Below are 13,554 nucleotides of genomic sequence, written 5' to 3' on the forward strand. Positions count from 1 at the left end.
ATATAAATTGAGATGATAAACAGTTTTGTATAACTGAAGCTCAGTTTTAGCTACAATATATATACATATATATTTTTAATGCACGTTTATGAGGCTGCACTTCATTTTTTTTTTTGGCTAATTATAGAGCGTAATTACGGTCAGATCTTTGAAGGGCCTAAGCGCAATATAAAGTGTGACACAAGGCAGTTGAGAGAGAGAGAGGGAGAGAGGGAGGCCACAACTTGACCTCCATTTGAGACAATTACAAAAGTTGAAGAAGAAGAAGAAGAAGAGGTAAATCAAACGAAGACATTTGGCCCTTAACAAGCGCAACGAGTGTTAACAAATTGAGTTGCAAGCCAACAAAAGAAGAAGAAGAAGAAGAAGACGACGAATAAGTTGAAGCAGGCAAACAAGAGGTCAAAAGAGTCAGTTCAATGAGGCTGCCACAGATTGTGGCTGGTGGCACTTGCAACAGCCGTCAGAAACGCTGCCACAACAAATGCGGTCACTGTTTGTTTTGATACAGTTGTTAACTTGCATCATCTTGCTGCATCTCCGAGCTGCCCCAGCTGCACCCCTGCTGCCCCTGCTGCTACTGCTGCTGTCTGTGTGTGGCGCAATGTCCATATATATGCATGTGTATGTGTGTATATTTGTATTCACAACATAAGTGAAAGTTTTTCACTTGCATGCAGCTTGTCGATGTTGTTATTGGCAGCATATATCATCATCATCATCATCATCATCGTCATCAGCGGCTGCAACTAGCCAATTCGCATTGGCCAGCCAAGCGACGCCTTGCGCAAAAACTAAAAAAAAAAAAAATATAAAATAAACCGTTGAGGAAAAGCCGCAAACGAAGGCAAAAGTTGTCATGGCCCGAAATGGGTTAAACGTGCAACCAGTAGGCAGACAGACAGACGGACAGACAGGCAGCCAGCCAGCCAGCCAGCAGGTCGCGCTTGCAGCGCCACAAGCGGCGCACGTTGCGTATACGCAATGCGCGCACTTGTATATATAATTAAAAAACGTAAGCGCAGAAAAAAAGATTTGGAAAAAATATATACAAAAATGTCGTTGAGCAAGTGTGCAATGCACAAGTCTCTTCCCCTCCCTCACTCTCCCTATATATGTATGTACATATATACATATGATTATATGGTATAATATGCGTACTTATAAGCAACCATAAAATTGATTTGGCATTTTGATGCGACACACGTGTGGCTGCTATGTGTGTGTGTGTGTGAGCGTGTGTGTGTGTGTGTGCGTAACCAAGGCAATCGAATTTCAACTGCTTTTAGTTTAATTAAAATATTTATATATGCTGCCAAATATACACATATGTAAATGTATATATGTATATGTATATAAATATATCCATTTATCTGTATATATTAATCTGCATTGTGTGCTCAGATGAAGCCACATCAAATGTCAAAAAACTTCAAAGAAAAAAAAAAAAACAAGTGGGCAACATTTTTGAAAGTGTTTCAGGCAATAAAAAAAATACAAATAAGAACATACTGAGATAAAGGAAAAGCTGAACGAAGAGATACCCTGTAGTGAGCTGGTAATGGAAGTATTTTTATGAACCATATATGTATATAGATAGATAGATATTGAATTGCACTTATCGTCACTTAAGTTAGCTCAAATTTTCAGTCTAATTTATAATCAAAGCCTTAGCTTAGAAATCTCAGCTTCAACTCCTTCTCCAATCATGATATGAGTACAGGTGTTGTTTGCAGTGTACTTCAGTTCACAGCTTAGCGTATCTCAAGTAGGCACTCAGCGCATTTAGCAGCACAGCTCATTTACAGGGTATTTATTTAATATAACCAAATAAACGAATGATGACCCAATTGGAAATATGCGCCTGAAGTGAATGGCGGCGTCTGCTCTGCCTCTCTAACATATGCAAATTAATTGGTAACACTTTGCTGCAACAACAACAGCAACAACCACGGCAACAGCAACAACTACACAACAATCATAATCAGAGTTAAGTAAGACGCAACAATACAAAACTTCAAAACTGAACTGAAACTATGAATAGTTATGCAATGCATCAGTGTGAGTGTGTGAGTGTGCGAGTGTGAATCATAAAATGCATGAATACCATTCATGAATGATTGCCGTATGCACATGCGCACACATCTCCATACAAGCAACAAATATTTCATAAATGAAACTGTAAATTGAACGTGCACAACCAATTTAAATGCTACCCCCCCCCCCCCCCCCCCCCCCCCCCCCCCCCCCAATCTCAGCCTCTGGGCCAATGATGATCAATGGGTATTATGCGAAGTCTTAACACCAAAACTCGAAGCGTGCCTCGAAACGTAAACATTTCGAGCTCATTATTTGATGACTAAACTAAAGCAGAGCTAAATAAATAATTTTATTGTATTATGGCCGTTTGTGTATATGTGGAGCATACGAACTGCTACGTGCCCCAAAAGCTGACATTGTTTCTGGCCGAGACGTCGACCGGAGAGCCAGACATTTGCAAGACAAAAGAATGCAAACAAAGAAATTCACGGTGAATAAAAAAAAATATATATATTTAAATATATATTTTAGAACGTTTTGCTTGACTAAAACTGCAAAAGACTGCGAAGAGCTGGAAGTGTTGCATTTGAGTGTTTTTTTTTTCTGGAGAACACAATATTATGGGAATATATATCGATTTATCTTTGGAGAAAATATCAGTCTGAGGCTCAGTTCGATTTCCCAGCACCTGGACCTAAAATAAATTTATAGCTATTATATATAAAGGACTAATAATATATATTATTATACTCCAAAAGTATTTGTAAATATTCCAAATTAATCAGCCCACAATAGATCCAATAAAAAGAAATGAATATAATATAATAATGAATGTATATATGTACATATATTATACACACATATCTGATAATCCCACAGAAAGTTCTCTATGTCAAAAAGCTGTCTTAATTATAGATTAAGAACAGCTTAAAATTCCGGCGCAGCGAAGTTTGAGAAATTTGTCAGCTTAAGCAAAAACTGAGGATGACGGAAAGATTTGCTGTTGAGATTAAGGCTAAGTAAGAAGCTTAAGACTCTTATGGGAGTCCAGTCAAAAGCTCTTGGCCACATTTGGCTAGCCAAGACGATAAAGTGGCACAAAAGGCGCCAACCAGCTGCAAGTGTTGGCCCATACAAAAACCAAGAAATAAAAAAAAAACTCAACAACAAAAAAAGAAAAACCGGCCATAATTCCCACGAGTTGCTGGCCAAAGAGTAAGCAAATAAATAAAAAAACGGCCAAAAACAAGTCAAATATTATTTATATGGTAAAAAAAAATGAAGTTGGCAAAAAACAATTTGTAGGCAAATGCTGCGGCTGAAGGCTAGGCACAACGCGAATGCAGGTCAGATTGCCAGGAGTTTTCTCAGACCCACTTTTACCCCCGATACGAACGAACGAACGGCCGAATGAAATTGGAAATTGGAAAATGGAACTACAAATCGAAATACAAGTTAAATAAAACTTACCTTTGGGCATGCCGCAAGGCGCCTTGGTGCGCGCATTGTCCAAGAAATCCAGGTCCAGGCGGCGAGCAGGTGGGTACGTGAGGGCCACGTGTGCCTCGGCGCCCAAAGCCAGCCAGATCAAAGCCACGGCGAGGGCGGCGCACAGACGGCCAGCGGCCACGCCCACTTTAACACTTTTATTAATTGACATTATTGTCGGATGCTGTTGATTGTTTTTTATTGTTGTTTGTTGTTGTTGTTGCTGTTGCTGTTGCTGTAATTTATTTGCAAACGTTGCGTATTTGTTGTGTTGTCGAGTCTCTTTCGCATTAGCTTTTCGAATTGTATTGTAAATCAGAAATCACAAATGATATAACAAACAACCGTAGAGATCACACCTTCAGTTACACAGGTGTGTGGCTCGAGCAGCTGGCCAAAGGCATGAATTATTGACGCATTTTTGAACGTTTGTTTCCTTAACAATATCTGCAAACGAAAAGAAATAAATAACAAATTAGTAAAAGGTGAATATAAAAGGTGTAAAAGATGTGCAGAAGGGAGAGAGAGAGAGAGAGAGATAGAGAGGAGAGAGAGAGAGAGAGAGAGAGAGAGAGAGAGAGAGAGAGAGAGAGAGAGAGAGGATAGAGAGGAGATGAGAGAGAAGAGAAGAGAGAGAGAGAGAGATACAGAGAGATAGAGGAGAAGAGAGAGAGAGATACAGAGAGAGAGAGAGAGAGAGAGAGAGAGAGATACAGATACAGATACAGAAACAGATACAGATACAGATTCACATACAGATAACAGATACAGAATACAGATACAGATACAGATACAGATACAGATACAGATACAGATACAGATACAGATACAGATACAGATACAGATACAGATACAGATACAGATACAGATACAGATACAGATACAGATACAGATACAGATACAGATACAGATACAGATACAGATACAGATACAGATACAGATACAGATACAGATACAGATACAGATACAGATACAGATACAGATACAGATACAGATACAGATACAGATACAGATACAGATACAGATACAGATACAGATACAGATACAGATACAGATACGATACAGATACAGATACAGATACAGATACAGATACAGATACAGATACAGATACAGATACAGATACAGATACAGATACAGATACAGATACAGATACAGATACAGATACAGATACAGATACAGATACAGATACAGATACAGATACAGATACAGATACAGATACAGATACAGATACAGATACAGATACAGATACAGATACAGATACAGATACAGATACAGATACAGATACAGATACAGATACAGATACAGATACAGATACAGATACAGATACAGATACAGATACAGATACAGATACAGATACAGATACAGATACAGATACAGATACAGATACAGATACAGATACAGATACAGATACAGATGCAGATACAGGCCCCGTTGGCCAACAGTTTAGGATATATACGAAAATATTTATTACCTATGCGTTATTAAATGAATTATTTTTATGGCATGCCAAAAGTCAAATTGCATAATTTGCGCAGCTCTAAAAAATTACTTATTGCCCGTTAACGCAGTGCTCAAAGTACGCTTATGTATTGGGGTGCGAGTGAGATAGAAAGAGTGCGGGCGAGCAGTTAGAGTGGGCTTATGCAAAAAGAAAAAAGGCGAAAAAATGCAAACTGGCAAAAACAATGCAAGGAAATTTTCTCAGCCCACAAATAGATTTTCATCATAACAGAAAGGGGCAGCAAAAAAAAAAAAAAAACTATCCAAGACAAATGTGTTGAAAGACATTTTTTGGGGCGCCTGTTGACAGACTTTTACATGGCGTGTAATAAAGCCATTAACCTAAACTCAAACTCAAATCCAAACTCCACGCCAAAGCCCCAAAACTGAAGCCAACTCTCGATATTGGCTGCAACTTGAAAAACGTCAACAGATTTGGCCATTGGACAGCGCTGAGCTGCGTGTGAAACTGAGGTTCAATGTACAGTGAGCACTCTATGCGAGCGACGCCTTCACTTCAGTTGAGCTTGGGGGAAGTGAAATCGAAGGTTGATGTTTTTTGGCCGTTCAACAAACTAATCAAAGCAAATGACAGCTGCCAAAGCAAATGACATGCTTAACACGGGCCAGAAATCGGCGCAAGTTGCGGCAGCGCGGAATTCGGCAGAGCGTGAGTGCTGCACAAAGGGGATACCCTGGAAATCACTTGAAGTAAGGATGGGAATTGCATAAAATTGCATAGAAGAGGGAATTATGATGAGCTTAATATTAGTTAAAGACAAAGACGATTGTAACTCCTCGATTTATATGTTCATCTTAAAGAGAGATTTGACTGAAATGAGTCATACTTTCATTCCCCACAAACAGCCATGCCTTAATGATGTTATTAGACCTGTATAGAACACCTAACAGCCGTATCACATCAGATTTCACATTCTATTTGCAAGCAAACCAAAACACTCGCCTAAAGTATAATCGATTTGTGGATCAATAAATTCCATTAGCCATTAAAAACTTGAAGAAATTAGAGAAAATGGAGATTTGAAAACCGTAAGATATGGAAATATTTTAACTGATTAACAAATTCTTTCCACCCAGATTCAGTAAGAGTTTCCAAAAATTTAAATATGAAAACGAGTTTCAACTAATATCTAGGGTATCAAAACCTGTGGGTTTAGTTGGATTTTTTTTTCGGTTTCGTTTCGAATAAATCCATAAACAAGTCGAACCTAAACTGTGGCAGCTACCTGCAAAACCTAGCTGAAAGCTGTCAGGTGGGCGTGGAAAATCTCAACAAATCTCAGCAGATCTCAGCGGATCTGGCCAACAAATGGTGTCTCAAATGGGCGTCTCAAATTTGTGCTGTTGTGGCACAAGCGTTTCTATTTTTGTTTTTGCCCGTTTTGCCGTTTGTCGTGTCTCGAATTGTTTTGATATGGAAAATTGTGGCTCGGTTTTTGACGGGCAAATTGCATGTGGCAAGATAAATGAACGCCAATTGGTGTTAGTTGGTCGTGGCAGCAGCAGCCGCAGCAGCTAACCAAACAAATGATTGGCAAAAATGACTACAATTTAAAATAGAATTGGAACGACGCAGAAAAAATGTAGAAGAAGCAGCAGCAGCAGCACCAGTTCGAGCCACAACCAACTACAGCTAGAGATGACGATGAAGATGTGGACTCTTCTTGACCATTTGCACGTTCCACTTTGCAGTTGGCGACGTCTCGCAATTAAAGTCCATGCCTGGACACCCAAAGCAATAATCTAACCAGTCATTGTACAATGCCAAACCCAAAAGCAACAACAAATCAAATATATACTATATATATATGTGTGTGTGTGTATATATAAACAATCTTTTATAAGCCGTAACGGTAGCTCGACTTCCGAACAGCTGTTTTTTTTTATCTGTTTTTTTGTCGAATCTATTCGGTTTGCCTGGCTTGTTCATCATGTTTTTTCTTCCTCTTTACTTACTTATATATTGTGTGTTGTAGTAGTAGCTTTTTTTTCATTATTTTTATTTCGTCGAGGCCTGCCTCGTTTGGCTACTCTAGAAATTGTCTGGCATTGAGAGCAGCAGCGACGACGACGGCGACGACGACAACTGTGACTGACGACTGACCACAAAATGCTTGACATTGAACTACATACATATCAAGTTGGCTAAAGCAGAGACAACACCAACTAGCAACAGCAATGGCAACAAATAATTGGCTAAGTGCACATGTAAACTGGTAATAAGTGTAATTGCTGGCAAAGAGATACCCTGTATTAAGCCAACAGCGGAAGAGAGAGCGAGAGACAGATTGAGGAGAAACCGATGGAGAGAGAAAGAGAGATAAGGCAGAAGAAATATATGAACTGATAATAAAAAGACAGACAGAAATATAAATATCAAGAGAAAGGCAAGAAATAGACAAATAGATATATAAAGAGAAAGAGAGAGAAAGAGAAGGATAGACAGTGGGAGAAAGAGAGGTAAGATATAGACAAATAGAAATATAAAGAGAGAGGAAGTATGAAACACAGCGGGAGAGAGGGACAGAAAGAAAGAGAGAGAGAGACAGACAGAGAGAGAGAGAGAGAGAGGGGGAGCGTGAAAGACAGCAAGAGAGAAAGAGCGATAGGCTGAGATATGCACCATAAAAGAACCACTAAGATCTTGGCAGTCAGTCTACTTGATTTTATAAGAATCTTGTAGAAGTACACACATATACGCCTAATAAATATTATGTAGTTAATATTGTATACATATAAATATATAATAAAACAGATTTGACTATTTTAGAATAGACATTTACAAGATAATTTTACTATATTTGAATTCCTTCAACAATTTCAAAGCCACCTGTTAACCCCATATACCCATCGCAATACATTCCCACTACAGGGTATGGAGTCGGCTAATAAAAATAAACTAATTAAGATAAGGTAAACACAAAATGAGAAACTGCTGTCGCAGCATTGGGGAGAAAAAAACTAATTGAAAAATATTTAGAGCATAGATTGAAGCGGATCCGCAAGTGGGCTAGAACCAATTGGCAATGCCCAGAGGCCCGAGCGGGATGGATGGCTGGTGAAGAGGCCGCCGGGCAGGGTGTTACCGGGGGGGAAATACCATGAAATTCACAGCTGACCCGCATCGAATTTTGTGCCCGGTGTTTGTTCAGCGGTTTTCGCTTTTACTTATTTCTTAGTTATTTAGGCCCACATCTTCGAGTTTCCACGTGTTTTCCTATCCAACACTGGGCCAATTTAGCTGCACAGCTGGAAGCAGCAAGCAGGCTAAAGATACAGATACACAGACATAGAGATACAGATACAGATACAGCTATAGCATCCACTACAAAAGATAGTTTTTCTTTGTTTTCCAGCTTGGCTTTTCTCGTGTGTAAGCACGCAATGAGTTGGTTAAATTTCTATCGTTACATAACTGCTTGGAGTGTGCATGCGGCGCTGGGTAATTATGTAAAGCTAATTAATTAGAATCTGGGCCTAATTAGCATTAATTGTTGCAGCTGCAAGTCACATGCAATTAAGCCAACAATTCAACATGAGATGCATAAAAAAAAAAGAAGTTCTCTTGAGATGCAAACACTTGACTTTGTTGTGATTGCCGTCGGCGTTGTTGTGGCTGGCCGACTGGCTGGCTGGCTATCGATTATAGCCAAGACATAAACATTTTGGCCACGCTACAAGCCAACAGCAACAACAACAACAGCAACAACAACAGCCAGCCAGAAAAAATGCAGTCCAACTGGTTACGAAATATTCGAAAAGCTCATTCATGTTCAGCTTGAGATACAATTTTCAAAAAAAAAAAAAAAAAACAGCTCAAATAAAACGTATACAAATTTGTACCGCCAACAGCATGTGTGCGTGTGCGTGTGTGTGTGTGCCCAGCAACCGGTTGCTGGGCCATAACAAAATAGTCAACTATTAATGGTTTTACGATAGATACTCACACCAGCAAACGGCCAAACAAGTGCGGCCAAGTGTGCAAGTATCTGTATCTGTATCTGTATCTGTATCTGTGTCTGTATCTCTGACTCGAGCTGAAGCTGCCGCTGTAACTGTAACTGTATCGAATGTGGCAGCTTCCTAGGGAAATAGCGCGCTATTTGTGAGCGCGCGCTCCAATTTTTAACAAGAAATTACCAAAATTAGAAAAGAGTTTGCAAAAAGCAAAACGAAATTAAGTAAAAGACTTGAAATTGATTTTCAATTGAGCCTTTACCGTTGTGTAATGGCTCTCAAGTGTGTAGAGCTCTCGAAATGTATCTATTTATATTAGATATGAGGCGAGCAACAGGTAGAAGCGAATCAGTTTGTTCATCATTTGTTTAAGGCTAAGTAATTGACAATGTATATTTAAATAAAGATCTTGGATCTTGACTGCCTAGAAAAATTATAAAAAAAAATATATTTAATAAATATATATGCACTATAAACTAAGATCTTCAAATATTTAGCTGAGTTTTAAATAGAAATATAAATATAAGGGAGCTACTCTGACACATTTCTAGCTATTGCAATTGAGAACTTAAATATATATCTATTATTATTATATTTTTAATTAAAGTGCCATAAATATTTTGCCTAAGAATATTTTAATTTTTAATATTATATAACTCTATATATATAATATTTTCATTGCCTATAGCGTCAGCAATTTAAATATTTATTGTCTTATGATCTATAAATATTCTCCAAGAAATGGTTTTGTTTTCCCTTTAAACCAATTTATATTCATAACATTTCATTTGCAGTACGTTGTTGCAATATTAATTATCGATTTGACTGAAGTTTCATTGCTGTTGCTGTTGTTGTTGGTGTGATACGTGCTGTGTAGGCCTTTGAATGCCTTTGCCATTTGACAGTCGAACATATTGTTATTATTAGCTAATAAAAAATAAAAAATAAAAAAAATCACAAAAAAATGAAAACTTTCTAATCACAATTTATTGATGAACTGCACACGTTGACTCTGTAAGCTGTGATAAGTTTGAGTTTGAAAGAGTCAACACACACACACACACACACGCACACATGGCGTATGCGTGATGTGTGTGTGCGTGTTTTGGCCAGCGGCTATTAGCGGCTTGCTACTTGAAAATTTATTTCTTTTGCTGCGAAAGTCAGCTTCATTATGACGATGATAGCTGCTCATTATGAGGCGTATGATTATGATGTGAGAGCGCATTTTGATTTCTATTTGTAATGCCAAAAAGTTTGATTTTCAAATTATATATACATATATGTATATATTTTTTTTTTCGAGCCACAATTGAACTCCAAGCTGATTGACAAACACTTGGCTGCCGATTGGGCCCCCACAATAATTGCAATCTGGCTATTTTGTGCTGACTTTGGTTTAGTTTGCTTTTGATTCGTGACATAAACAGCGCCACTTAGCCAACAACACGTGTTCGCTATTTGCCCCGTTGTTTAACAACCATTGCGACGTCCTCGTTTGCCCAAAATGCCGAAGCTTGTTAATCAATTTAATTAATAAAATAAACACATCACACACTGGACAGACGCCGGACAGCCACGCAGTGAAAGTGCGTTCGATTTTTCGTAAATCGGTTTTCTTTTTCACTGGGAATGCAGCTAAAACAAAACTCTACTAAATTAATTATGGTAAAAGTAATTTTATGCTTCTTTTTTTTCTGTTTCGCTTAAGCAGAGTGTCAACTGCTTAGCCTTAAATAATGATTCATATATTTATGATGCGAATTAACATAAATTAGCTTGCAAATGTGTGTAATCTAGTCGAACTGGTGCAGCCAGTTCGTGTCTTACGTCTTTCGATTTATGTTTAGCATATATATGCGAGCACGTTTTAAATCGCGTTGGAGAGGGGGGGAAGGGATGCTCATACACTTGCATTTGAGGCTATTTCAAATATGTTGCCCAATATGTCACATGCGCTGAAGGCGAGGCCAATTTAGCTGAATGTGTCAAATATTATGCATGTCGTATTTTTTTTTTTTGAATAACCAAATTTATATCATTTACTAAAAAAAACTTAGGTTACTTAAGTTTTATATACATATATACTTTTTTTTAATTTTTACTAAAGGTAACATTTATTTTTAAAAAAATTACTTAATTATCTTTAACCAGCTTTTTGTTTATTTTTTGTTTAGCCATTAGAAATATATATATTATATATAGTAGTTAATAATAAAACAACATTATATTCATTGAAATATTTGCGAAAAAAAACTCTGCAGTCAAAGAAAATTAACAAATTAATTTGTTACAAATTTAGAGATTTATAATCTACAAATATTTTACAACAAATTACTTCGTTTTCATTTTAAATCAATTTATATATTTTTTAGCTAGCAGTCCAAGCAAATATTAGAGCATTTTTATATCGCTCACACCCAAAGTTTTGCGTTTCATTCTCGTTAGCGTGAAATAAATTTTTGTATATTTTTGAAACACATTTATGGAAAGTTGAAACAGATACACATAGCTAGAGAGAGATAGCAATAATAGGAGATAAAACTTGGATAAATCAGCAATCGACTTTCACAAGAATCAAGCCCAACGAGCTACAAAAGTTGTTTTGGCTTAAACAACAACAAAAATATTATGAAAAAAAAAAAAAACAAATAAATGATAGTCAAAGTCGAGGTCAGGGTTCAGGCAGCAGCGTAAAGCGTTTATTTGTAAGACGCTTGTCGTGTTTATTGTCTATTAAACTTGATACCAAATGCACACACACACACACACACACACACACACACAGACAGAGACATAGACAAACATTGCCTATAAGATCATATTTCATCAAGATGGCAAAACAATTGTAAATCTGATGGCCGTCTTGCCTGAGCGGCTGCTATTTGTATTTGTATTAGAAGGCAGTCCAGACGCGACTGGGCAGCGCACTTGAGACTTTATCTTCTTCAGCTACAACTTGATTGTTGTTGTTGTTGTATGTGTATGAACTCAAGTTCAGTTTGCACTGGGCGTGCGTACAAATTGTATTTGTAAACAGCAAAAACCCCAATTAGATAAGCTCGCTATGCGTGTTTCACCTGTTTTCACAAATGGTTTGGCATCTTCACACTTTGGCATTGTCGATTTAAATAAAAAATTAATTAATTAACGGACCCAAAGAGATTTGCATTTGCATTTGCTAAAAACTTTCGCAGCGAGAAGAAATTTGGTTTGTTTGTTTGTCTCTTTTTGTCATTTCCAGCGAAATTTTTACGTGACTTTTACAAAAGCTTGTTGTTGTTGTGGTTGATTGTTTTGGCGAAAAAGGCATGCTTTGATTTATAAGTTGGCTTAGCAAACGGTTTACGGTTAAGGTCGCTCAACACCAGCTGCTGCTGCTGCTGCTGCCTCTGCTGCTGCTGCTGCCCAATTGATCGATTGTTGCGTCAGTTTTGATGACTGCGATTACCATGATGGCAATTTACACGAGTCGCTTACAAATTGTGCGCACAGCTGCTGCTGGCTGGCATTGAAAGCAATTGTTAATGCGCGCCAAAAACCTAAATGCCAAAAACCCAAAGTAGACAACAACAAAATACCAATCAGAGAATGAGCTAATCAAGCGGCGGCTGCTGCTGCTATTAAATGCCCTCTGCACATGCCGCACAAAATACTTAAACGTATCAAATCAAGGCTGTGTCTAAATAATTAGGAGGGCAGCGTGTGTAGTCTCTATATGTGTATGTGTATGTATATTTATAGAAACGTATTTATTTATCAATAAATTGTCGTGGTTTATACAAAAATTTAACACCAAGCTGTTAAGTATGCGTTATTTTGATAAGCTGTTGCGCTCAGCTTTCGCAATGCGCAAGGAGACAAAGGAGGATGGACGGGTGGCTGACAAACATATATACATACATACATACATATATATATAGATCTATATTAAAAATTGTCATTCAGCAGTCAAGTATCCACTGATTAGAGTCTATATAGCAAATTTGACAGCCTCAACTTGCGTAAACTTCAAGTTAACAAAAGACAAAAATCAAAATTTCATATATATATATATATATATAAATTTATAGCGGAAGTATGCCTTTATAAGGTCATCTCAGCCTACTACCACACACTTACACACACGCATGTGTGTGTGCTCAACTTTTGATTGAGAGCTTTCAACACATGCGCATGCTCGACAGTGCATGACCCCTAGGGGCATATCAAAAGACTTAGGCAACGAACTTGAAGCATAACCAATAATAGAGAAAATAATTATGCACTAACTTTAACATCAATTTAACGTCTGTGCTATGCTAACTACATATTTAGTTAATATTTATTTATAGATATTTGCATAGAATAGCAGCTGCGCATTGATTACAAAGCAATGATATATGACTATTTTCATGGAATATTACAGAGCTTGGCAGATATCTCTGGTTGTTGTTGTTGTTGTCGTTGTAGATGTTGTTCAATCAAGATGCGCTCCAAGGTTTTTTTAACTCTGATTGAGCCAACATCTGCCAGCTCGCTCACTCCAATTGCTTAACTAGCTCTTGT

The 13,554-nt window shown here is 37.6% G+C and overlaps 1 protein-coding gene across 5 annotated transcripts in view; it reads right to left on the minus strand.

The window, feature by feature from the left end:
* The window catches only part of nahoda (DOMON-like domain-containing protein nahoda), a 29,487-nt gene that overhangs the window by 13,374 nt on the left and 2,559 nt on the right, over window positions 1–13,554 (minus strand). For all 5 annotated transcript variants that reach the window (XM_018103226.3, XM_018103225.3, XM_089262044.1 and 2 more), the window contains exon 2: window positions 3,511–3,975. In XM_018103226.3, the coding sequence (XP_017958715.1) occupies window positions 3,511–3,700 (190 nt within the window). In that variant the 5' untranslated portion in view covers window positions 3,701–3,975. The remainder of the gene's footprint in view (window positions 1–3,510; window positions 3,976–13,554) is intronic.

This window comes from Drosophila navojoa, chromosome 5 (assembly GCF_054131105.1).
Source record: "Drosophila navojoa isolate 15081-1374.11 chromosome 5, UAZ_NAV_1.0, whole genome shotgun sequence".
Lineage (NCBI taxonomy): Eukaryota > Metazoa > Arthropoda > Insecta > Diptera > Drosophilidae > Drosophila > Drosophila navojoa.